The sequence below is a fragment of the Callorhinus ursinus genome, unplaced genomic scaffold, assembly GCF_003265705.2.
Source record: "Callorhinus ursinus isolate GAN/ISIS: 27379988/994484 unplaced genomic scaffold, GSC_fseal_2.0 scaffold38, whole genome shotgun sequence".
Lineage (NCBI taxonomy): Eukaryota > Metazoa > Chordata > Mammalia > Carnivora > Otariidae > Callorhinus > Callorhinus ursinus.
Window position 1 is genome coordinate 44,171 of NW_027397100.1, and position 25,336 is coordinate 69,506.

The 25,336-nt window shown below is 51.6% G+C and overlaps 1 protein-coding gene across 4 annotated transcripts in view; it reads left to right on the forward strand.

Annotated features, from left to right (window-relative positions):
- SULF2 (sulfatase 2) overlaps positions 1-25,336 on the forward strand; it is a 110,619-nt gene that overhangs the window by 863 nt on the left and 84,420 nt on the right. For 3 of the 4 annotated variants that reach the window (XM_025875506.2, XM_025875507.2, XM_073880316.1), the window contains exon 2: positions 24,508-24,783. In XM_025875506.2, coding sequence (XP_025731291.1) covers positions 24,609-24,783 — 175 coding nt within the window. In that variant the 5' untranslated portion in view covers positions 24,508-24,608. Of the gene's footprint in view, positions 1-17,766; positions 17,917-24,507; positions 24,784-25,336 lie in introns of those variants that run through there. The other variant, XM_025875505.2, reaches the window with a different exon arrangement.

The following is a 25,336-nucleotide window of genomic DNA, read 5'->3' on the forward strand; positions in this document are numbered from 1 at the left end:
CCACTCACCTTGTCAGAGAGGTTCTCCCAGCTTTGCTTGTCCTACGTCATGGAGGGGAGAACACTCATCAAAACAGCCCATCCGGGGGTGTAAATTAGTGTTCTAAAAAGCAACTCGAAGGGCAACCGTGGCAAGCTTGGCTCATGGTTCCTCGGACTTTTGCACGTGAAGGATCTGCCTTCCTCGGGCCAAGTGTATGTACATAAATGCCCAGTGTTTTAACTGCCATGGCTGAGAGTCAGTGTGGGTTTGGTGTTTGGGCTTTGCGTATAGTTTTGGGGGTTTTTTTATTTGAATTTATGGCTTTTTTAAAAAACCCTAATAACATGTTAAGTTTTCAAACTTAAGGGTTGAATAACGAGTTAATTGTAAAAAGCCTAGGCTTGGAGGACAGTGTGGCTGTGTGGAAGAGTGTGTGTGTGCGCGCTCCTGTGTGTTCATGAGCACACACACTCGCATGCATGGGTCCCCTGCCCAACGGCTGTGTTCAGCTGCCATCCGGAGGACCTAGTTGAAGTGTAGTTGCACACCCTGTGACGCGTGTGCCTTTTGATTTGGGGATGACGTTTCTCTCTTCCTTTCCCTGGATAGATTTAATTTATCTGTTTGGACATGCCTCAGGGGGCAGCTTCTGGTCTCCCAAGTTAGCCAGACTGGGAATATCACCCAACTCTGCCAAGCCTGTTCTTAGATTTAGTCCCCCAGAAAGAAAACAAAAGCCCTGTCCTCCAAAAGAGTATCAGAATTCCTGACCAGTTTGCAGTTCGAAGAAAGACCTTAATCTAGACTTACGATGGTGGTGTTTTTATGAGCCAAACGCTGATCTAACCCCTTGTACATAAAAACTCATTTAATCCACACAAAAACCCTGTAAGATAGGTTCTGTGCTTTTCATCATGTTAAAGAGGAGTAAAGTGGAGGCACAGAGAGGATCGTGACTTCCTGACAATTGGTCAGTGGTAGAGCCTGGATCTTAGAGGCCCTGAGCCTCCGGCGTCCACTCTGACCCACTGCGCTCTCCTCCCTCCATGACCTTGGTCTTTCTTCCAAACGTAGAAATAGTACATGCTCAGTGGAAGAAAACACATTTAGACAATAAAAGTTGGAAAGACAGAAGCCCATCAATAATCCCACTTCCCTCCAAAAATCTCCAGTATTTGGGGGAATCTCGGATTTGGATTTGGTTTGCAGGGGGGTTTTACCGTAAGGAAAATGTGCAATTGCCTGGCCACGTTTCCTGCCCACCCCCCTGCAAGTATGTACACGCTCTCCCCTACTCGGAATGCAAAGAGACAGATCAAATGTGGCTGATAGAAAAAAGCATGACATCTGAGGTAAAGGTTTATGCCCACTGAAGGCACGATGGTGGAAGGGTTAAAATTCTCCTACAGGTGAGGCCCTCTTGTGGTTGGTGATGGAGTCACATTGGCCTGTCCCTGGAGAAGTGGCTCTGAGGTTCCCAGCTTTGTATCAGGCCTGGGCCCTGTGTGGCTGGGGGACGTGGAAGGTGGGGCTCCTCAGGGCTGACCTGCAGGTGAGGGCCTCAGCCTTCCTTGTGATGAGCCCTGCCTGGGGAGTCTGCAATGCCCCTGATTGGATTCAAGGCACTACCTAATTGGAAGATCATTAGGATCATTATAATTAATTGGCATCCTGATAAATGGCATGATTGCCTAATTGGGATGGTTGCTAGGAAACTAGGCCTTACTTGGAGCCGAAAGGGGAAGTGGCGTTGGCCTGGCCGCAGTCGGGTGTTAGGGTTACACACCCAGCAGTGAAGGGGGGCAGTGGGGTGGGGAGGCAGGGCACAAAACCAGTCTCCACCCGCATCTGTTGGTGTTTACTGAGCAGCTGCTGTGTGCAAGTCGCAAATGGAATATCAGGGGTATTTTCATAAAAAGACTGTAAAGTAATCAGGATCCTTTCTCTTGTAAGCAACAGAAAGAGAGGAAAAAAATCTCAAACCAGCGTAAGGAGAAAAGAAGGGACATGTTGGCTTTTATAACCAGAAAATGCTCAGGTAACTCTAGCTTCAGGCACAGCTGGGTCAGGGCTCAGATGCTGTCATGAGTATCTGTTCCCCTGCATCTCTGTTCTTTCTTCCACGGGGCTGGTTTCCCTCTGGCTCCAGGGGTTGGGCAAGCCCTGGCTCCGTGGTTAAGGGAGCCAGACTGCCTGGCTACCTGCCCAGCTGTGTGATCTGGGGAGCATTCGTTAACTTCTCTGTGCTGCAGTGTTGTCATCCAGCACATGATGATAATCGTAGCACTTAACTCCTGGTTTGTGGTAAAGGATGAAATGAGATCATCAATGTCGAGTGCTTAGCACGGCGTCTGAGCTCGGCAGGCCCTCAGTGAACACTGACTGTTATCATAATTGAGGTGTCCGGGTTGACTGCTGAAGGGTGGTCCTCTTGTCGTCTCTGGTTCAAGCCCAACAGGAAAGAACAAGCCTCTTTTCTGGAAATGCCCATCCTCGCCCCAGGCGTCCCTCTGATGGGACTGGTTTATGTCATGTGCTCACTCCAGACCAACACTGGCCAAGGAAGTGAGTTGGCCAGGCTCCCGGGCCCCACCCTGGAGCTGGGGACAGAGCGACTGAGCCCCCGAAGCCCTGGAGAGCACAAGTTGGGAATGCCAGTGAAAGGAAGCCTCATTGCTGGGGAGGCAAATAGCCAATACCTGTGATGCAGGGGAACACTAATTTGGTCAGAGGGACCTGTCGTCATTTTGGTCAAGGTGGGCACCATGGAAACAGCTGCTGGGTGAGCGGAGTCCCCTCCCTCTCCACTGAGGTCATCAGGCACTGGAGGCTTGACTTTTCTGCCTCAGTGTCTGAAAGATACAGCCCGGCCTTGTTTCTGTGTGTGTTTTCTGGCGGCCAGGGGCAGATGTTCTCATTACATGAGAATCATCTGGAGGTATTTGTTTTAAAAATGCAAAGTCCATGGGTGCCTGGGTGGCTCAGTTGGTTGGGCGACTGCCTTCGGCTCGGGTCATGATCCTGGAGTCCCGGGATCGAGTCCCGCATCGGGCTCCCTGCTCGGCAGGGAGTCTGCTTCTCCCTCTGACCCTCTTCCCCCTCATGCTCTCTGTCTCTCATTCTCTCTCTCTCAAATAAATAAATAAAAATCTTCTAGAAAAAATGCCAGACCCTGGTGAATCAAACTCCCAAGGAGGGCCCCGGGTACTGCGGAGTGAACCACAGTGCCACGTGTGTGTCCTGCCTCAGCAGGGAGGCTTGGGAAAGGGGCCCCTGGAGTATGCCTGTCTTGACTTCCTGCCTAATGCAGGGGCTATCGGGGGTGGGGGGCAGGGGAAATGCTCCATGTGAGATTAGGGGTATGAAGGTATTAGGAAACTACAGAGCGAGAGAGCATTCCTCCTATTTGTCAGGGCACACATGTTTATTGAACAGCTACTGTGTGCCAGCCACTGGTTAGGCATTGGGATGAACAAGAGACAACCCTGCAGATAATACACAAGCAAAGTCCACAAATACGGCTCGCTCAGGAAGTGACAGGCTCTACAGTGGAAAAGAAATAGCCTATGATGGAGAATGGCTGTGCGGTGGGGGAGGGGCAGGGGGGCGCGTTCTGACAGGTGACGGGAGACCCCTCTCGGGATGTGACCTCTGAGCTGTGACCTAAATTTTAAGAATGGGCCAGCCTCGGAAAGATCTGAGGGAAGAGCATTCCAACTAGAGGGAACAGCCAGTGCAAAGGCTTGGAAGTGGAGAGGAGTGGCCTGAGACTGTGTTTAAAACACAGATAGAAACCTGGGGGTGGGGAGGGGCAGAAGATGAGGTCAGTGGTGAGAAACATGGGCCATGGTGAGAACTTTAGATCTTGTTTCAAAGGAAATGGAAAACCATTGAGGAGTTTAAAGTCAGGGAACAATATGGTTTGTTTTAGGCAGATCTTCATGGCTAGCCTGCGAGGGATGCTCTGCGAGGGGCAGGTGGGACAGGTGGGTGGGGGCTGATCCTGGCCTGGGTGGCCGTGCAGTCGGTGGACACGGAGTGAAATGGGGGTGGATTGGAGATCATTTTGGAGGCAGAGCCAGCAGAACTTTCTGGTGCATTGCATGTTCAGAATGAAGGAAAGAACTGTGGCTTCTCAGCTGGGGCAGTTTTGCCCCCAGGGGACATTTAGCAATGTCTGGAGATACTTTGGGTTGTCACAACTGGGGAGAGGGTGCTAGAGGCATCTAGTGGGTGGAGACCAGGCATGCTGCTAAACATTCCCCGTTGCACACAACGGCCTCCACGACAAATACCATTGTGCCAGGGAACCAGTGGTGATCAGACAGCCCGTCAGGGCGGGGGGAGTGGGTGGGGGGGAGACTCCTGAATGAGAAGACGAGGAGAGAGGTTTGGGGGCAGGGGGACGATCCAGAATCAGTCATGGCAGTGTTGGGTTTGAGATGACCTGGGGGTCTGAGCGCTCAGTGGCTGCTGGATACACAAGTCTGGAGCTGGTTGGAGCTGGTTGGGGCTGGCCGCCTAAATTTGGGAGTCAGCAGAGCACCGATGTTATTTGAGGCCATGGGGCTGGACACGATCGTCTAGGGAAAATGTATTTTATTCTCTGGTATGGTCCCCTCCTCCCATCATGCCTGTTCTGCATCTATTTGATGAGTATTTTTAGCACACCCCACATGCTCCTGAGAAATTCCCAAAGGCCCAGGCTGAGCCTTCCCTTGTCCATCTCCTCATTGCTCAGTGATGAGCAGACCGAACTCAATATTCATCATGCTACAACAGATGACCTTGGGAATTGAAGATCAGGTGGGATCTTGGGCCTCACAGGCAACATGATGCCTCCTTGGTAGAACACCTGTTGATATGGTCTTCAGAGCTTCTCCAGCCCAGACCCGGATTAAATGGAATTCTCTCTCACCAGAGACCACAGCCATTTTGAATTCTACACAGTCTCTTAATAGGACTCCAAAACATACGTAGGTCTTATAAGTGTGAGTTGATGGACAGGGCCTTCCCCCGGGACCACGAGCAGTACCCAAGATGTGTTTGGCCAGGTGGAAGCCAGATGTGTTAGGTGAAGAATGTTGCCAATAGACTTTCTTCTTGGCTCCCAGGCAGGGCCCCAGTGGGTGACTTGACCCACCTCAACGGCCAGAAGAGAGGAGTTTTTCGAAAGAGAATGAAAAACGATCAGCTCTCAGAAGTTCAGGAGATGTTCATGCTCTGGTGAAAATCAGATCATCCAAAAGCTGCATTACTGGCCTGCTCTAGAGACAGACACTATCCACAGACCACTTTTCTGGATGTTTCAGAGAAGAGGAAATCCTACTACAGTTCTTAGTGTCCTAATCATTTGAATGTGAATCAAGGTGTATTCACAGCAAGTAATGGAATTCCTGGCTGAGAGTGGTTTATGCAATAAAAATGTTAGTTCTCACTTAACAAAGAGTCTGAGGCAGGGGAGCCCTGGAGCCAATTTGTTTGTACAATAATGTCTTCAGAGACCCAGGATCTTCCTGTCCTCGGCTCCTCTGTCTTGGTCATGTCATTGGCCTTGCTGCTTCATGGTCTCAAGGTGGCTGCTGCAGCTCCAGACATTACATCTCCATACAAAGTGGAAACAGAGCGGGACTCTGTGCTGTTTGTCTTTTAATCAGAGAGCAAAATCCTTCCAAGAACACCCTCATCCCAGCAGACTTTGCTTTACGCCTCATTGTTGCAGGGTTGGGTTTTGTACTCACGCCTAAGCCAAACACTGGCAAAGGGAAATGGGCTTTTCATTTGACTTAGCTCAGTGGTTTCCCAAAATTAGCAGATCAGAAGCCCTCTTCTTAGAACAAATGTTTTTGCCAAGTTTACCTGAAATAAATTCATAGATAATACAACTTATCTGCGCATTTCTTAATTGATCAAATACCCTGACTGTAATTTAAGGGAAAACCAAGAGGAAAGTGAGTTATAAGTAAATGTATGTATGGCAATATCTTAGACACACTACACTGGAAGACATAATGAAGCAGTCAGGTGCCCACACTGGTGTGGGATCCCATAAATCTGACCGTTACAGACGCAGTGGGGTATGAACACGAGGTTTGGACAGCTCAAATACCACAAGTGCTATGGCCATAACGTGATTTTCCCAGATAGTGAACAATTACCCCAAATTTCTAAACAAAACAAACTACAGTCTTTCCTCAGTTTAGTTAGTGGTTGTGTTCCCAGAAAATTCAGTGTAGAGGAGAACCAGGCAAAACATCTTTTGTGTTTATACGTGAAATGGGGTTCATTTCTGAGGTCGGGTAGCTAAAAGCTGTTTCACCTAAGTGATTGTCTTGTGGGACATTGGAAAGTCGTGCTGGAAATGGGGCTATTCTTCACTGTGTGGAGCATTGCAAATTATCCAGCATCCCTGTACCCCCACCAGATGCCAGAAACATCCCCCAGTCACTGTGACAAGCAAAAGAATCCTCACAAATTCCTGCAAACACCCCTTTGGGCTGATTTCACCCTTCTGAGAACCATGGGCTTAGACTAATGCTGGTTTATTGCCAAGACAAGGGTCCACCTCTTTAACGAAGTTGGGGTCCTGTAAACGGGGGAAGGTCCTTGGGGGGGTACCGGCAGCTTCTGCCTCAGAGCTGTCCCCAGGCTCCTCTTCCTGCTCATTGCCCACTTATTGACATGTTCTTGGGTCCGTCCAGGTGTGGCTTCCACCCAGGCAGGAGATGAAGGTATAGAAGACTGGACCTAAGACACATCTCTGAGAATTGGTGTGTCCCGGTGGTTAAGAGGATGCACTCTAGAACCAGACCTCCTGATTCACATACCTGCTCTGCCCCTCTGAGCCTCAGATCCCTCTTCTGTAAAATGGAGATAATCCTAGTTAGCTTCCTTGCACCCTCCCCACCACTGGCACTCACAGTGAGACACGAGTACAGTGAGTGGACGCATGAAAATTGCTTCCAAAAGTCAGGTGGTGTTGCTTATACTTGTAGATCCTTTTTAGCTTTTTTTTTTTAATTGAGATATAATTGACCTATAACAACGTATTGGTTTTAGGTGTACAACATGATTTGATATGCGTACATTTTGTAAAATGATTACCACAGTATAGTTAATATCCATCATCACCCAGTTAAATGTTTTTTTCTTGTGATGAGAATTTTTAAGATCTATTCTCTTAGCAACTTGCAAATACTCAACACAGCCTCATGAGCTATGGTCACCCCGCTGTACATTGTCCCCAGTTATAACTGAAAGTTTGCACCTGTTTATTGACCATCGTCACCCATTTTGCTCACCCCTCACCCCCCACCTCTGGTCGCCACCAGTCTCTTCTCTGTGTGAGTTCCATGTTTTGTTTCGAGATTCCACACCTAAGTGAACTCATACAGTCTTTGTCTTTCTCTGTCCAACTTATTTCGCTAAGCATAATGCCTTCCGGGTCCATCCACGTGATCACAAATGGCAGGGTCTCCTTTGTCATGGCTGAGTGAGAGACCAGACCATGGGTGTGTGTCTACACACCACCTCTTCTCTGTGCGCTCATCCCTCAGCGGACACCGACGCTGCTTCCATGTCTGGGCTCGTTGCAAATAAGGCTGCAGCAGACAAGGGGGTGCACGTATCTTTCCGAGATAGTTCATTTCCTTTGCGTAAATACTGGAAGTGAAATTGCTAGATCATAGGGTAGTTCTGTTTTTGATTTTGGGGGGAACCGTCCACTGCTTTCCGCACTGCTTTCTTTTTAGCTTCTCGAAAGGGTTCTGCACCACCTCTCTCAACTGCCCTGCCCATAAGGAAGACTGTGGTTTCCCACCCCACCCCACCCCCCCGCCACAGAGGAGGGAGTTCAGGTCAGACAGATGGCCACAAGAAGAGGTAACTGGGCCTAGAGCTCGAGTCTGAAGCTTCCTGAGCTGACGGGCTCCGCCATGTCCCACTCCCCACCCTGACCCTCCCCCCACCTGACTCTTGGGCCTCAGTCGGGCCAGCTCAGGAAGGGAGCAAACCTTGGGGACCAACCCTGTAGGGCTCCGAGCCCGTCCTGGAAGCCCAAGGTGGGCTTGTCACCACAGACTCAGGAGATGCTCATAAGCGGAGCACAAATTCCTAGCCATCTCCAGGGCAGCTTGTAAAAATCCCAGCACCCAGGCCACCCCCAGACCAATTAAATCAGTGCCCCGGGGGTAGGGCCGGGACATCAGGATATTTTAGAGCTCCCAGGTGACTCCCGTGTACAGCTGAAGTTTCAGACTGCTAACACACAAAGAGAAGGTGCTGGATGGGGTACCTTTTGCTAGGCATTTCTGCAAATAGGTGGTGGCAGCTCCTGTAACAAAACCCTCCTTCCAGCGGCCTGTTGTGCTGATAGTAAAGTCCAGACCCCTGCCGTAGGCTACCCTGCCCTGCACTGCCTTGCCTCTGGCCCCAACTCACACCCCGCTCCTCCAAGCTTATTACACTGTCACACTGGCCACATCAAAGCCTGTCCCAACCTCGGGGCCTTTGCACTTGCTGTCCCATCTGCCTGCATATCACGAGTCTGGCTCCTTCTGATCCGTCAGGTCTCAGCTCAAATATCACATCCTTAGGTAATACCTAGAATGACGCCTGCTTTATGTTTATAACACTTAACCACTCTCTGCAGTTATCTCAATGCGCTTATTTGTTGATTTGTCCTTTGTCCTCTCTCCTCTCACTAAAGGCAAGCCCTGTGGCTAGAGGAAGCAGGTCTGTCTCCTTCACCTCTGTATCCCCAGCACCCAGAACAGGGCCGGCACTCTGCGTGCTCAGGAGATATTTTTTGGATGAAGGAATCTGGGAAGGAGGCTTGAAGATGTACGGCTGGGTCTGAATCTAGTGTTTGGGGATCCTTGCTTGAAGGTGACTGCTCAAGGCAAAGGAGTCAAAACCAGTTTGTCATTTGCAGAAAGCACAGGCGGGAGTGGGGAGGGTTGCTTTTGCACTCACCGGCCCCTGAACTGGAGCTGGGGTTCATGCTGATATCGCTCAGAGAGGGGTGGCCATCGCCCTCAGGCCACAGCGGGGATGAGGAAGGGCTGATGGCAGAAGGCTCCGCTGGGGACATGAATGTTAATGTGCGAGATCAGCGGGGTGACATTTCTGCAGGTGCCCTGGGAAATATCTCCCCCCCCACCCGTAGGGGCCCCTCCTGAAAGGAGCTGTCACAGCTCAGGAGACCTGCCTCTCTCACCTCCTCTCCTGAACTCACGCTCCTGGAAGCTCACATTTCTGCACACCAGGCAGCGTTCTGAGTGCCCACTCAGGTGAACACGTGGCGACTTCGTGATGCTGGCCCTCTTCGTCTGTTCAGCCTGCTGTAACAGAAGACTAGACACTAGAAGACTTATAAGCAACAGAAATTTCTCACCAAGGTCAAGGTCAAGGTGCCAGCAGGTTCAGAGTCTGGTGAGAGACCACTTCCACAGTCACAGATGACACCTCGTCTCCTCACATGACAGAGGGGTAAGGGAACTCTCTGGCATCTATTTTAGAAGGACACTAATCCCATTCATGAGAGCTCCACCCTCCCAAAGACCCCACCTCCTAATACTATCCTATTGGGGATTAGGTTTCAACATAAGATTTTTGGGGAGACACACACATTCCATCTATAGCACAGAGACCTCCGAATCCCCATTTTACAGACAGGGAAAGTGGAGTACAAAGAAGTCTCTCCTTGTTCTGTCTTATTAGAGTAGGACGTCACAGGCTGGCTAAGCAGAGCCTATCTTCAGCTCACAGAAATGTTTAACCTACGTGCTGTTTTGAACATTTTTTCAAGTTGTCGGATCTTTAAAAATTGTGAGATTTTACCTTTTAAAAATTAGAGTTTCCAGCTTGTGAAAAATAGGGAGACGTGGGCCATATCTGGCCCCCCTGAGTTGCCATCCCCACTGATCGTGGGTTCTCCACTTTGCCACAGTCCCCCTCCCCTGCCCCATTCCCTATTGTCTGAGGCTGCCATCAGGGTCACTTGCCATTGGTCATTGCACATGCCCTGCTCTTCTCAGTGTGGAGCAGTACTCCTTTGTTCTTACACCTCTGTCAAAAGTGTAGAATGAGAGCTGGAGAGAAGGGAGTGTGGGGGGTTTTCTTACACTGGGCCCACTTGACTCATTTACGTCACCTGCCTGGCCCACATGGTCCTTGGAGTTCATTCCTCCCCCACAACACTTTGTGCAGATCAAATAGCCACCATTTCTAGAGACCATGCGTTGCAGCTTTGTTTACAATAATAACAGAAGTCTAATAGCTATTGGGTGCTTGTTGCCAAGCATTTCCTCATCACTACAAAGCTTTTGTTCAAGGCCTATTATCATCTCCATTTTGAAATTGAGGGAACTGAGGCACCATGTGTGCTGCCCCCACTGGAATAGGAGCTCCTTACGCTTGTTCCTCTTGGTACCGTCAGTGCTCAGCTCACTGGCTGTTTGAAACAATGATGGAAAAACGAGTGAATGAGTTCTCCTTTAAGTGGTCATCTGATTAAAGGCATTGGCCACTGGAGACCAAACATCTTGATTCATCATCCGTCAGTTGGAGGAATGGGCTCGAATCAGTGTCATTCAAGGCTCTTTGGTTGTGTTTCTGCTTTGTAACAGATCACCCCCAGCTCAGGGGCTTAAAGCAACAGTGTATTTGTAACAATTCTGTGGGTTGCCTGCTGGGTCTCTTGCTTCCTGTGATATCAGCTGGAAGGTCCACAGTGGCTCCACTCAGATGGCCAGCAGCTCGTGCTGGTCACCCGGTGGGAGTTCACTGGGGCCATCAGCTGAATCCTCCATCTTCCTCCCCACGGCCTCTTCCCACAGCTGCTTGCCCTTCCTCACAGTATGGTGGTCTCAGGGTAGCCTGACTCCTAGAAACACAAAAATGAAAGCTGCCGGGCCTTCTAAGGCTTTAGCTTAGGAAGCTCTAGCCCCCCCACCCCCAGCAGGAGTTGCTGGAGGAGGGGTTCCAATGGGACAAATGCACCCTGATTTTTCCTTCTGCTCTTGACATTCCTTTTAAGAGTCAAAAGCCCCGTGAGAGAGTCTGATTGACCAACTTTGGTCCCATGATCACGACTAGGTCACACGGCAGGAGAGGGTGACACAAAGTACACCTGCTGATACCCCAGTGAACCCCCCCAGCGCAGTGAGACCACCAGCGGGAGAAGCCGATCCGAGCACAAGGAACACCTCTAACCTGGGGCTTTTCTCCCTGTGGCAGTCTCTTTCCAGCTGCTGATTAGACTGCACGGCATGCCGGGGTTGGAAATGGGCCTGTCATGCGAAATTCTCTCCACTCGCGTCTCTAAATTTAGTGACTTATTTGGTAAAATTTGCTTCCGACTCCTTTCCCCCTCCAGTGAGTACAAGCTTCTCAAATAATTGTAAGCGCCGGGCCGTTTCCAAGGTGAGCTAATGAGAAGTTCATCTGCTAATTGCAGGGGCCTGTGATGGGTGAGGATGGCGCCCACCGCTGTGGATTTGGGTGGAAAAGGGAAGAAAGAATGAGAAGGTTAATACCGGGGCCGCCGAAACAGATCTGTACCCCTTTATGTTCTTTTCGAAGGGAACTATGTACAGCCTCTGGAACCATAAATTCATGTCCTGTGGGGGTCAACTGTACCAAGAGAGTGTGGGGTTAAAAAATAGGGGACTAGAATCCTCAGTCCCGGCTGAGGTCTACAGTCTCAGTCTACACTGAGAGCCAGCCCACAATTAGGGGTGAATAATGACTCTGTTCAGGTCCAACTTTATTGCTTTTGGCCAAAGGCCTTTTGTAGAAATAACTTTGTAACTTGCTCCCAGGGAAGCCTTTGTCCACAGCTGACACACAAGAACAAAGAACAGAGGTGGGAATTTGTGTCTGATTCCCATTTCCCCTAAACACTTCACAAGAACAACAGGTGTGGCCTACCTGGAAGGTGTGGGCTGGGGGAAGGTGATGTCCAACCTCCTCTATGGCAGGCTGCCACTCCTGCTTCTGCCATACTGGTCTTTATTCTGTTCTTCAAACCAACCAAATTCAGTCCTACCTCAGGACCTTTGCACTTGCTTTTTCCCTTGGTTAGAAAGCATTTCCCCTACAACTAGCTTCTCACCACCTTCTGGTCTCACCTGAAACATCACCCCTTTCTAGGGGCCTCCGCTGATTTACTCTCTATCCCGTGTCCCTGACGATTTTCTTCAAAGCTCTTAAAACGACCTGAAATTCATTTCCCTTTATTATCTGTCTCCCCCACCAGGATGTCAGCTCCTTGAGGGCGGAGGCCTGACCTGCTCCATGTTCATGGCTGCTTCCCAACATCCTACGTAGCACCTGGCACATAGTGGGTGCTCAGGAAAGATCACATAGCTTTGAAGGGTTGCAAATAGGCCTATGGCCAAGCTCCAGAGGAGCTTTGTTTGGTGTGCTTAGTGTTTAAAATGTATTGAATGTCTTCACTTTAGAAATGACCTCTCCATTGTGGACCAGTCCCCATCCCCCAGCCCGTCCCCCTAAATCCAGACCATGTCCCTCATTTCTCCTGCCTAGCTCCTGCAGGCATTTTGAGTTTGAGGCCCCACTTTAGACAAAGGCCACCAACATCCAGGCTTCTGAGCCTCGGCCGTGGGCCAGCCCACTGGGCTCTGGCCAACCCAGTCCCATTGACTGGATGAAGGCATGGTTTCCGGTGGGCAGGACCCAGTGGTCCTCCTCTTAGGGGCCGCGTTTTAGGGGTCATGCCATCAGTGACATGGGATTTCATGGTGTTCTCTTCTGAGTCATCAGGGAAGGAGTCCCTGTAACCCCTCCTTGGTGGTCCTCAAGGCGGCCTGCTCCCCTTGTAAGAAAAAGTTCAGTGCCCTTGGCAAGCAAGAATCCAACTGCAATGTCTTTGCATCTGTTTCTTTATGCTGCTATCCATTTATGGCAGGGCTTCTCCCCTGGGGGCGATTACATCCCCCAGGGGACATGAGGCAATGTCTGGAGACATTTTTGCTATCCATGGTCGGGGGTGGGTGCTACTCACATGTCCCACAGAGAGAGGCCAGGGAGGCTGTAGACACCCTATAATGCACCCCCCACCAAATCAAAGAATGGCCTGGCGCCCACCCCTGACAAGCCAGCTAGCTGCCCAATGACACGATGACACAGGCATGGCGGCCTCCCTCCTGGATGGCTTCCATGGGCACAGGGGCCGTGGGCTCAGAGAGCCAAGGGCTAAGCCTCAGGAGTGTCATTCCCACCAAAGCAGGAGGGAAGTGAGGGCAGTTAGGGGCCAGTTCCCTGAAACCTGGTCCCACACTTCACTTGGGGTTTCTGGGTTTGTTGGTGGCTTCCTTTCTACTTAAAAATCAGGAGGGAGAAGGTTTTGTTTTGTTTTTAAGGGGGCATTAATGGTTTTGATGCCGATAAAACAGGAGAAGCTCCATTCTCTGAAGTATGGGGGTGAGAGGCTTTCCACGTGCAGCGCAAGCTTTTCTCTTTGCCTCTTCTGCTCCCTTCAGAACCTTCTGGACCTGACACCACTGATTGAACCCCTTTGGGTCATATGAGACGGAGGCATGGGGTCCGGGGAGCCTTCAGGTCACCCAGGGCTTCCTGAGGCTCAGGGATCTTTGAACTGGGCATGGGCACAGACTCCAAAGCTTGCCCGATGCAGAGACGGAATCTGACTCGGTTTAAGTTTCACCTCCTAGAAAGGGTGCTGTGTGCCCGAGAGAGGCCCGTGGCTCTCCCCACCGTAGTGCCCCGGCCTCCAGGGCTTGGCAGGTCCCCCTGTGTTTCCAAGATGGCTGCAAGTTAGCCAGCATGCTCTTCTATGCCATGACCTTGACACTCCTCCATGGAAAGGTGGGGTCCTGTCCCGTCCTTCTGAATCTGGCCAGTCTTGTGAAACCAAGAGAATGTGGTGGGGGTGACACTGGGGGACAGCAGAGAAGACCAAGTTCAGTTGGAGAAACTGAGGCAGCATTGCCCATCGCTGGGGCACCCACCTTCCGAGCCAGAAGCTGCCACATTGGCTAGGAGGTCCTAGCCAATTGCCAGTAGCAGCCACCCGATGACTCAAGTCCCCAGCCCTTCGGTCATTTCAGCTGCGGCCTCAGCCATTCTAAAGCAGAGACCAGCCAGCCATGCTGTCCCTGATCATGAGTCCCTGAGCATTAAAAAAAAAAAAAAAAAAAAAAAAAAATACTCTCCTGCTAAGGTTGACCGTCAACTGTTAGAAATAATCACTGGAGCACTTGGCGTGTGCCAGTCTATCCTCCATTCATTCATTCGTTCATTAACAATATGCAGAATCTCACATCTTACCTCCTCACCGCCCCTGTCCTGGTCAAAGCACTGGCCAGGCAGCTGTCTTGCTGGCCTCCCTCAGTCCACCCTCACGCCCTGCAGTCTGTACTCCACGTGCAGCCAGAAGGATCCTGTTAAAACCTACATCCAATCTCAACACTCCCAGGCAGGAACCTTCCAGATCCTCCACTCCAAATATTAGCCTTCCCATCACTCAACTCCACTCCAGCCACACGTGCCCCCGTTATGTGCCGCAGACTCCCAGACACGCTCCTCCCCCAGGACATCTGCACTTGTTTCTCCCTAGGCCTGGAACACCGTTCCCCTAAGTATCTGCAAGGCACATTCCTTCACTTGATTCAGGACTCTGCCCGACTGACCCCCCCCCATTTAAAGATGCCGCCTTCCCCCCACCAGCACTTCTCACCTCCCTCTCTTGCCTCACACCCTTAAGACTCATCACCTCAGGCTTATGATTTATTTTGTGTCTGATTCACGAAGGATTGTTTATTTCTGGATCCCCAGCACATAGGATAGGGCCTGTGCGTAGTAGGCACTCAGGAAGCATTTGTTGACTAACTGGAAGAATTAGCACCCAGGCTGTGCCAGGGGCTGAGACTCTTTAGAAAAGAGACAGCCCAGGGTGCCTGGGTGGCTCTATCAGTTGTGTCCAACTCTTGGTTTGGGCTCAGGTCATGGTCTCAGGGTCCTAGGATCGAGCCCCACGTCAGGCTCCCCACTCAGTGCAGAGTCTGCTTGAGGATTCTCTCTCTCTCCCCCCGCCGTCTGCCCCTCTCCTTGCTTGCAAGGGCTCTCTCTCTCAAATAAATAAATAAATCTTTTTAAAAAATTCTTTAAAAAAAAAAAAAAAAAGCCCCACCCCTGCAGAGCTTCCAGAGAAAAAACAACCCCCACAAAATAAAGACCAGAATAGAAGAGTGCATAAAGAATCGTATGTGTGATGAGTGTTCTGAAGAGAACAAAATTTGGATGAGGCCAAGAGTAACAGGGAGGCTTGCTTCCAGGAGGGTGGCCAGGGAAGGCCCTCTCTCCACCTGTCAGACCCCACCCACCCCAAACTTCAGGGCCATGCCCAGGAACAGTCTGTTTGGCTTGGCAGATGAGGAAACTGAGACCAAATTGGGACCAGAATTCATGACTCCCACGCCCACGTTCCTTCTGCTTTTCCACACCACCTTTTTCTTATCGGTTGACAAATAAGGATGAAGAAAGTTTGCCTACAGTAAGGCAGAGAGTTGGGCCCAGGCCCAGGCTGAGGGCTAGCAAGCCATGTTGTGAGGTCTCTCTACACAGAGGCAGGAGGTGGCCCGCTAGCCACCTGAGTCAACACTCTGTGTCCAGCTTGCTCTACCATTTGGGTTCCTTCGGTTGCAAGTGACAAAGAAAGCAACTTGGAGCAACCTAAGAAACAAAGAGAATTTGATTCATGTCCCTAAGGAGTCAATGTGTGAGAAAGCTGACCTCAGAAGAAAGAAAACAACTCAGTCTAGTCAAAAGAGAAAAAGGAATCTATTGGCGCCTGAAACAAAGAATCCAGAGGTAAATCTTCCTCCTTCAGGTTTAGCTAGATCCAGATCTCAAATGTTTCCAAACCCAAGTATGTTCCGTTTCTCAGCTCTGTTTTCTTCCGTGTGTTGGCTTCATTCCAGCTCTACATGAAGCAAGATGGCATCAGTCTTCCCTCACCTTCGTGGTGGAGTGACATGGAACAGTTAGCCAGGTGGAAAGGGTAGGCATCTCCTCCTAGTCAGGCCAAGATGCCCAGATTACTCTGATTGGCCAATCACTGAGGAACAGGGATTGGAAGGCTCTGATTGGCTCGGGTCTGGATCCATGGTCTAGCCTTGGAGCTCTGCAGGTGCAGCCTAATTTGAACCTTATGGACCAGGGATCGGGGAGAAGATCCCCCAAATGAAAACTGGATGCTGTTATAGAAAGTACGTTGGCCCAAACCCAACAAATAATGCTAGGCAACATGTATTGGGCACTTAACTGTAGACAGTCCTGTTCTAAAGGCTTCACAGGAATTAAGCCATTTCCTCCTCACAACTCTTTAGGTGCTCTTACTGGCCTCACTTTACAGATGAAGACACTGAGGCCACAAGAGGGTAAGTTACTTGCCCAACCACTAGTCCATAGTGGAACCAAGATTGGAATGCCGGCTGTCTGGCTCCAGATCCCATCACCCCGCTCCCCATTCTCAGCCCGTTCCCTGCTGCATTTTAGCACGTATCTGTCTGCTTGGTTTTCTCCACTCTCTCTGTCAGCTCCATGAGACTAGAGATTTGTGTCTGGTTTTTTTTCGCTGATCATGAAACAGTACTCGACCACAGATGCTCAGATATTCGGGCATGCGAATCATATGGCCTCCCAAACACCCACTCACCTCACATACAAAACCTTGTGATGGTCAGCTTTCCAGTGCCCTGAATATATCGTTTCTAAGCTTTCCTTGAATTCTAACTATACTCCATGGTCCCAGCCTAAAAGTTCCCCGTGATTTGCCGTTACTTTGAATCCTGTCACTTCTCACTTTTAGCTGGAGGTTTTCAACTCTAGCTTTTGATCTGTTGACTCCTTAGAATGTCAGCTCCCTGGGGGCAAGGACTTTTTTTTTCCATTTCTTTATCTGCAGTGCCAAGAACTGTGCCTGGCACATAGTAGGTCTTTGAGGCTTTCTTGTCAAATGAATAGTTATGCAAGCAATGGGGTTCCTAAGCCCTTCTCTTTATGCCCTCATTTCCTTTCCAGATCCTGAGCCCTTGTCTTGAAGGCTGATCTTTGCCTCCTCCCTTTGAAAGACCCTTCTCTTGTCTCATGTCCTGCTCTGGAGAGCTGGCTTGGTTCCCTGCCTCCAGCTGGAATTCTAAGACCAGGCACAGAGAGCCCCCAGATGCCCTGGCACCTTGGGAGGGAAACAGGGATAGCCTGTACCCTTAGGTTACAGGATCTCCCGTCCTTTCTTTGACAGCCCTGGAGAGGAAGAGAAAAGGCTGGGAAAAAAACTGTGACCAGGAAGAAGGGGAGATGCCAGGGGAGTGTAAGGTTTAACAGATGTGCTTGTGTCATCCCCTGTCTAGACAACTTCTGAGCTTGTGAGGTTCAGGACCACACATTTCCACTCCTCCCACTCTGCCTGCTATTTGCTCAGGCCGTTTTCCCTTGCCAGAAGCACCCTGTCCTCCACCCTCTTCTTCAGAAAAACCCTGTGGATTCTTCAGAACTTTGTTCCTCTTAGGCTTCTTAAACTTTATAAGACCTCCTCCAGGCAGCCCTCTCTGACTGCCCCCCAGGCTAGCAGTTTCCCCCTTCTTCTTCCTGTTTGTGCAATACACTTAACCACAACTTCTTGTGTCATTCATTGGTTTCCAAATGAGAATAGGAGTCAAGACAGGGCTCTGGGGTCAGGACATCTGGGTGCAAATCTCAGCTGTGTGGTCTGCTTGCTTTACCCACCCAGGGCCCTGCAGGAAACAGATGGTGCCCTCCAATAAAGGTGTGAGCAGAGTGTAAGAAAATGAATATACAGATCCCTGGGGCTGGGGACAGTGGGGAGCATTTGCTGGAACCTGGAGATGGCCACCCACAGGGGCTGTGGCCCCCAGCAGAGCAATAGAGGTATGTGCTCAGTTCCCAACACCTGGGCAGGAAGGATGCCTGCCAAGTACCCGGGCCCCTCCTCCCACCTTCCCTTCCCCTGGCGGTTGCCCCCCCCCCGACCAGACCCCACCAGGAACGAGAGAGCATGGAGCCCACTGATGTGGTCCACCCACGTGAACCGCCCAGGGCGCAGGGAAGCACAGAGGATGGGGAGGAGGTGGGCCAAGGGACGAGGTTCCGCTGCGCCACCTCCAAACTGCATGACCGTGGGCAAGTTCTCGAAACTCTCCGTGCCTCAGCTTCCTCACCTGCAAGTGGAAAGTCCAACTTCATGAGGGTGTTGTACGGGTGACGTGAGCTAACGGGCAAGTGCTGAGAAATGGGCGGGGCCTGTGATAAGTACCCCATAATTCTCAGTTATTCTTCATCACTGTTTTTTAAGGGTGTTGACTGTATTGATCCCTGTGCTTCCTATTGCAAAAGACAGCCCCAATTCGGATTAGCTGAAGCAGCAAAGGCTACTTGTTTGACGCTGTGACTAGCCACAAGGTTCAGCCTGGTGTCCCCAGCATCCCCTCTGAGCCTCCCGGTTGCTGGCAGGGATGGCTCTCCCAACTCCCTGCACCCGGCCCCCCACCCCACGGCTTCTTCTCGTTCTCTCCCATTGGCCAGGCCCGGGTCACATGTCTGCCTCTGGGCCAATCACTGAAGCTAGGGAGCCAGAACGTGCTGATTGGCTCTACCTGGGTCACATGCTCCGCCCTACAGTCCGGCTGCCCCTACCTAGCGCCGTGAGGGGGTTAGCAGGGACCCCAACCACGGCTGGAGGAGTTTTTTCCAGCGGGGAGAAAATTCTCTGCTAAGACAGTAAATAGCTTAGATGTCTGCCATGTGCCAAACACTGTTTCAGGCTTTGGGGATACAGATGTGAAACAAAGCTGACGAAAATCCATGCCCTCAGGGAGCGGACACTCTAGTAAAGGGTGGGTGGGGAGGGGGTCCCATAAAGAAAGAGATAAAATACGTCGTTTGTCAGGGGTGGGAAGGGAAGAGATTTCCGCTAACCTACAAAGACAAAATGTAAGCAAAGACCCGAAGGACGTGAGGAAAGGGCCTTGAAGATATCTGGATGAGGGCTCCAAGCAGCGGGAACAGCAAGTGCAAAGGCCCTGGGGTGGGGCCATGCCTGGCATGTGCAAGGAACAGCACAGAGGCGGTGTGGCCAGAGCCGAGTGGGCAAGGGGAAAAATGGAAGGTGATGAGGTCCGAGAGGGGATGAGCAGACCGTGTAGGATCTCACTGGCCCTTTGCAGGGTTTGGGGTTTTGTTCAGCATGAGATGGAAGCCCTTGAAGCGGGAGCTTTTCAGTGGAAGGAGACAGGCTCTTTGGTCTTAACAGGATCCTCTGGCTACTTGATCGAAGGAGGAGGGGTTAGAAGCCGGGAAACCAGTTAGGAAGCTGTTAGGATCCAGGCAGGATTATCCTACCACCTAACACTGTGCCTCGCACATAGTAGGCCCTAAATAAAAATTTGTAAAGTAAAGGAAGACGTAAGTGGCCGAGCTGTCTGGACCAGCTGGCCCCAGCGCACAGGGGCATTTCTCCACACCCTACAGCCCCCTTTCTCCCCTTATCCCTGAGCACTCTTCCATCAGGTCAGTGCCTTGTTCTGCCTCTGGCCACATCCTCCTCTCCCAGCCCCTCAGCTGCCCAATCATTCCCAAACTCCTCTTGGCTAATCTTGCTGGCAATTTGGGGATCCTCAGAGGAAGACTACCATCTGGGTCTTTCTGGACAGGCCTGGGTAAGGTCCCGGGAGCTTCCCCGAAGCTGTGGTCTATGGGGCCGAGGAGTCATTGGTCCACCAGAGACTTGTTCCTCTGTGCAGGTTAACAGATAAATCTAGAAGCAGGAGTGATGCTTCTGAACACTTGGGATACTGGACATTTCCAGAGCTGTCTTCCTCGACTGGCAAGCCTTTGCCAAGGTCTTTGAGAAAACACAGGACAAAGGGAAGGAGTCAGAGGGACCTTGCAGTGAGCTGGTGGGAATGAGACAAGGTGTCCGAGGGATAGTCAGAACATCAGGCCACTGGTGCTGTACAGATTCACCACATACTCTCCGTTTAACCACTTTGAATCTTTTTCCGAGGAGGAAAAAAAAATGGAGGCAGAATCCCATGTGTCATTTTTAATTGATTTCTTCAGCATCCAGAGAGGCTGGCACAAGGCCAGGGGAAGTCAGAGCTGGGGGAATTCATCAAAAATCGACCGACTGATGACTTGATCTGATGAAATAATTAGCCCCTGTTATTCACCAGTCTCCAGTCACAGAGCTTTGTCTTGTATCCAGAGGGGGAGCATCCTGGCTGGTGGGTTATAGTTGCTGGGGAGCAGGGGGTGAAGGGGACGGTGTTTGGGGGGGCGCATGAGAAAACCAACATGGATGGGTGCCAGGAACAGAGTCCAGTGATCACGTCTCCCAGCTCCACTCACCCATCTGGCCCAGAGCTCCCAGTACAGGCTGCAGCTCCCAGCTCCATGCCTCCCTCTACATCACAGGTCCAGAGCCCCAAAAGACCCTCAGAGGACACCTGGCCACCTGCTGCTCCATTCAGCAAATGAGGAAGGAAGCAGGCTGGGAGCCTTGGGAACTTACCCAGCAGTCTGCTTCCGGGGGCTTCTGTTTGAGCAGTCTTGTCGAGCCAGACTGGGTTTGAACCCCACATCTGCCACTTATTTAACCATGTAATAATGGGAAAAGTACTTTTAACTCTCTGTGCCTCGGCTTCCTCATCCATCAAATGGGTATAATTGGATGGGTGGAAATGCAGATTAAATGTAAGATGGACAGAGCGGGGGCGGGAGCATTGCAAGCTCTCTGTTTCCGGCAGAAGAGAGTTGTGGGGCATCCCTTGGAAAGCCTCTCAATCTTATTTTAGTGCTTGATGTCTATCCGAAGGCACGTGAATGTGCGTTTCACACATGACGGTGAGCTGGTTGGTACCTCAGTTCAAGTGCAAAGCACAAAGCATCCTGGTGTGTTTCCAGGGGCGGGTGGGACACAGACCGATAAACAACGTGATTGGAGGACTACCCCCATGATTTGGGGTAATTCAGGGACCGATTCGATGGTGGAACATGTCTCCATTTCAACCCTCTCCCGGCCTCCCACTCCCTCCAGCAGAAAGTCTGGGATGGTGCTAATGCGTTTTGACTCCTTTCAACACCTAGAAAGAGAACGTGTACAGGTGGGAAAGCAGGTGGGCATACAGCTCAGCTTTGAGCCTTAGGAAGGAACGAGAAGCTGTGAGACTAACAGTGTCTGCTTTCTTTCATTTTGTGTGGGTTAGTTTGTTGGAGACAGGGATGCCAATTTTTCCTTTACCCTTGGATAGAAAGTTTGCTTTTCCAAAAACACGTATTTATGTTTTTATTTTTAAATGAGACCATGTCACAGTGGAAGGGTTGTGCAGATAGAGCAGCAGCGGGGGCTCTGGCACCTGAATGGGGGTAGTTGGGAAAGGTGCATTTAGGGGAGGGGACCCGCGCTGAGCAGTCGGGGGGAGCAGAGGTCAAACCATCTCTGCCGTTTCCTCCCCAGGGTGATCTCAGGACCGTGATTAAGCCCCCGAGTTCTCAACTACAAAATGGGGACAGCACTCACACCTGTGTGGGAGGTGGTCGGGAGTGGAGGAGACTCTGCAGGCAGAGCGCCCGTCACAGCCCACCCACAACTACAGCGACCATCATCCAGGAATGGTTTACTCTGTGAATGATGTGTTCTGGGTCATTCCGTGTGCCAAGCTGTGGTCTCAGCGCTCTGTATGAACCCGTTTCATCCTCCCCACCCATTTTATAGATGAGGAAACTGAGGCACAGAGGTGTTGAGTTATTTGCCTGGGGTCACCCAGCGAGTGACTCCAAAGTCCATGTCTTAACCATCCACAGTGTGGCACACAGCAGGTGCTCAAAACACGGTGCGGTGGATCTGGCAGTCGAGAGGCCACAGGATGGAAGCTGGTGCTTGCCCTTGGGGCCTGTGAAAGTCACGGTTCCCAGAACGTGATCACCCTCATCTCCCCTCCCTGCACAGATGTCCTGTTGGAGGCCCCCCGGGCAGGGAAGCACTGCGTGGAGCCTGCTTCTGCTCCCAGCCTGCCCCCGGGAGTGTCGACTAAAGGCATTACTTCTAGGAGCAGTTTGGGGTAAGGGAGCAAACAAGGAATCTTGCAACCCCCAGAGGGAGCTAGGAAGGGAGGAGAAGCATCGCTACCCGCAGGCCTGGAGGGGCAAGCGGAGGCTGAGAGGTGCCCCCAGGACTGGAAGAAAGCTAGAACAGTGGCCAGCCTAGAGAGACAAAGGCACCGGGGTGCCGCTGATGCAAGGGGGGGAGCAGAGTTGGATAAACATGCTGATGTCCTGCCTCCCCCTGCCCAGCAGCAGCCTCCCAGCAGAGCTCCCACTGACAAAACCCGCAGGAAGCCAAAGATGGGGCAGGTGCAGTCTGCAGGGGCGAGACTGGCTTCCTGGGGCACCGAGCAGAGTGGAAAATGGGTCCGAGGGACAAAGAGCAGCCCACCCCGGGACCCTTCCTGGGGGAGGATGACAGGGGAAGGGGTTGGTGACACCTCTGAGCCTCCGTACCGAGGTTATGGCATGGCCCTGCCAAGTCCCACATCCCTCGGTCTGCAGAACTCAGAGCATCTTAACAAAATCTCCATTCCTTTAGCTCTCAGAATATTTATTTGGTGCCTACTACTACATGACCGACTTTGTACTAAGTGCTGGGGACCCAGCTGTGATTAACACAGGCCTACTTCCTACCCTCGTGGGGCTGACCCTTTAGTGGGGAGAACTGGGCGACTAAGATAATGACAGGTTATAGTAGGGGTTGTGAGGAGAATAAAACCGGTAACAAAATATAGAGAGTGCCTCCCGTGGGGGCACCACCTTAGGGCAGTCAGGGCAGGCCTTTCTGAGGAGGTGACGTTTGTGCCAAGACTTGGCAGAGGAGAGTGAGCCCAGGATAGAAAATAAATCTGGGAAAAGACTTCCAGGCTTAAGGAAGAACAAGTGCAAAGGTCCTGGGGCAGGAACACACTTGACGTGTCAACAGAAAGAAACCCGTGGGGCTGGGGAGCAATTGGGGGGAAGGAGGAGAGGTAGGCAGGGGCTGGATCACTTGAATCACCTGTAGGCCCTGGTAGGGAGTGTGCATTGTATTCCTTGGGCTGGGGAAGCCAAGGGAGGGTCTGAGCAGGTGAGGGACAGGACTGGGGCTAAAGTGAAGTGAGTGCCTTGCACTGGTGCCACCTGGCGTGAGTGAGTCCCTTCTGTCTTGTGCCCTGAACACCTTGCTGGTGTCAGCCCGGGCCAGGCCTGCAGAGTGGTAACATGGGATTTGCATTTGGGGAAGATCCTGCCGGTGGCCCTGGAGAGACTGGAGGATGCGGGCGCGGTCGGTAGAAACAGGGGACCTCTTAGGGGGGCTGTTGCAGTGGCGCATCCCCTTCTGTGGACCAGAGCCCTTGGTGAGTCCCCTGAGCTGGGACTTTGGCAAGGGTTGGGGGGAGGTGGGCAGAGTCCTTCCAGGTCACGCGGCCCCACCTCCAACAAGCTTGGTTTCCTCCTGACAAGTCCGCTCGCTCACTCTCTCTCGTTTTAAATAAATGAGACCCAAAGTCTATATCTGGAAAGACTTGAAGGCTCATTTCCTCAAGAAGTGGAAAAATGACCACAGAGAGCAAAGAGCAGAAGGAGATCAGACCCGCCCAAGCCAAGATGCGCCACCCTGCCTCCCCTCCCACCTTTGCTTGTGACCGCATCTGGCCTGGGGGTGCCCGGGGGTGGCCGAGGTCGCAACAGACTGTGACAGCTCTTCTCCCGTAGCTTTTTAGCCCTCAGTTTTCCCTTTTGTCCTTTTGTTGTTTCTGCAGACTTAAAACTCATGTGAATAACTTGTCCAGCAATGGGATCTGTCTGCAGGGCGCCTTCACACACATCCCTGCTGGCTTAAGCTCCTATAACAACCCTGTCTCCCCATTTTATTCGCGGGAAAACTGAGGTCCCCTACTGGCTTGATGGGGAGGACACCCAGCTGGCGAGCGACAGAGCCGTGACTGGAACACACACAGGGTTGTGTAGCCCTGCTCATCCACACCCTACCTGAGCCACATGCTGCCCAAGAGTGGGGACTGTGTCCTGCTCACCTCTGCCTCCCCGCCCCCAGAAACATCTGTTCCCCCAGTCTGGGCTCCTCCTTTTCCTTTCTTTGGGGCTGATCTGTCTGCTGAACCAGTTGGCAGGTTCAGAGACAGGCTGGTTATCTGACTGGGGCCAGGGCCGCCACCAGCACGTTCAGAAGACTGCTGGCCCAGGGGAGAAATCTGTCTGCAGAAGCGGTCACAGAAGGCTTTCCTGCCACTCTGTTACCTGAGCACATTGTAAGTTCTTTCCTTCTCACTTTCTCCGAGTTAGGTTTCCTCTGCTCTGGCTCCCCCTGATCAAAGGAACCCTCGTTGTCCATGCCAGGAATCATTATGCAAGCCCGAGCCGTCAGGCGGCCTTTACGTAAAGACTGACCTGATTCTTTTCCTCCTACTTTAGATCCGTGAGTAGAGCGGGAAGAAGGGACCAGAGACACATCCACAAAACGCCACTTCAGACTCGTGGGTCCTGCCAGAAGCCCCGGATCGGCGGAACGTAAAATGGCCCCCCCCAGCCTCCTGCTTTGCTTGCTCTCCGCAACCGTTTTCTCTCTGCTGGGGGGAAGTTCAGCGTTCCTGTCGCACCACCGCCTGAAAGGCAGGTTTCAGAGGGACCGCAGAAACATCCGCCCCAACATCATCCTGGTGCTGACAGACGACCAGGACGTGGAGCTGGGTAAGCAGCCGGCGGCCCACAGGCTCTGAAGCTCCTGACGCAGGTTGGCCGTGGAGACCTGTGGAGCTTGCTTGGATGTAAACCAAGTCATGGGGGTTTGTCCCACACATGTGCATTTGCAGCTTGGGCCACAAGGCGAGGGGTCTCCAACTCATTCCTGTGGCAGAACCCTTCCTGGATTGCTCCAGAAGTCCTAAGGAGAGATGTTGAGACCAATTCATTATTTTCACCCAGTTTCTATTGAGTACCTGCTGTGTACCAGGCAAGATCGTAGAGCCTGGACCTCCGGTAATGAGTAGGACAGGCATTATCCCTACTGTCATGGAGTGAGGGACACAGATAATCAGCAAGGTCACGGGGAAGATCATTTCAAGAAGGGAGAAATGGGCTGGTGATACTACAGAGGGTGCTGTGCCGGATGGGGGCAGGGAGAGGGAGCCACTTTGGATTGGTAATCAGGGAGGGCCTCTCAGAGGAGGTGATGTTTGAGCTGACACTGAAGCTAAGGAGGAGCCAGCCGGGATGTGTGTGTGTGTGTGTGTGTGTGTGTGTG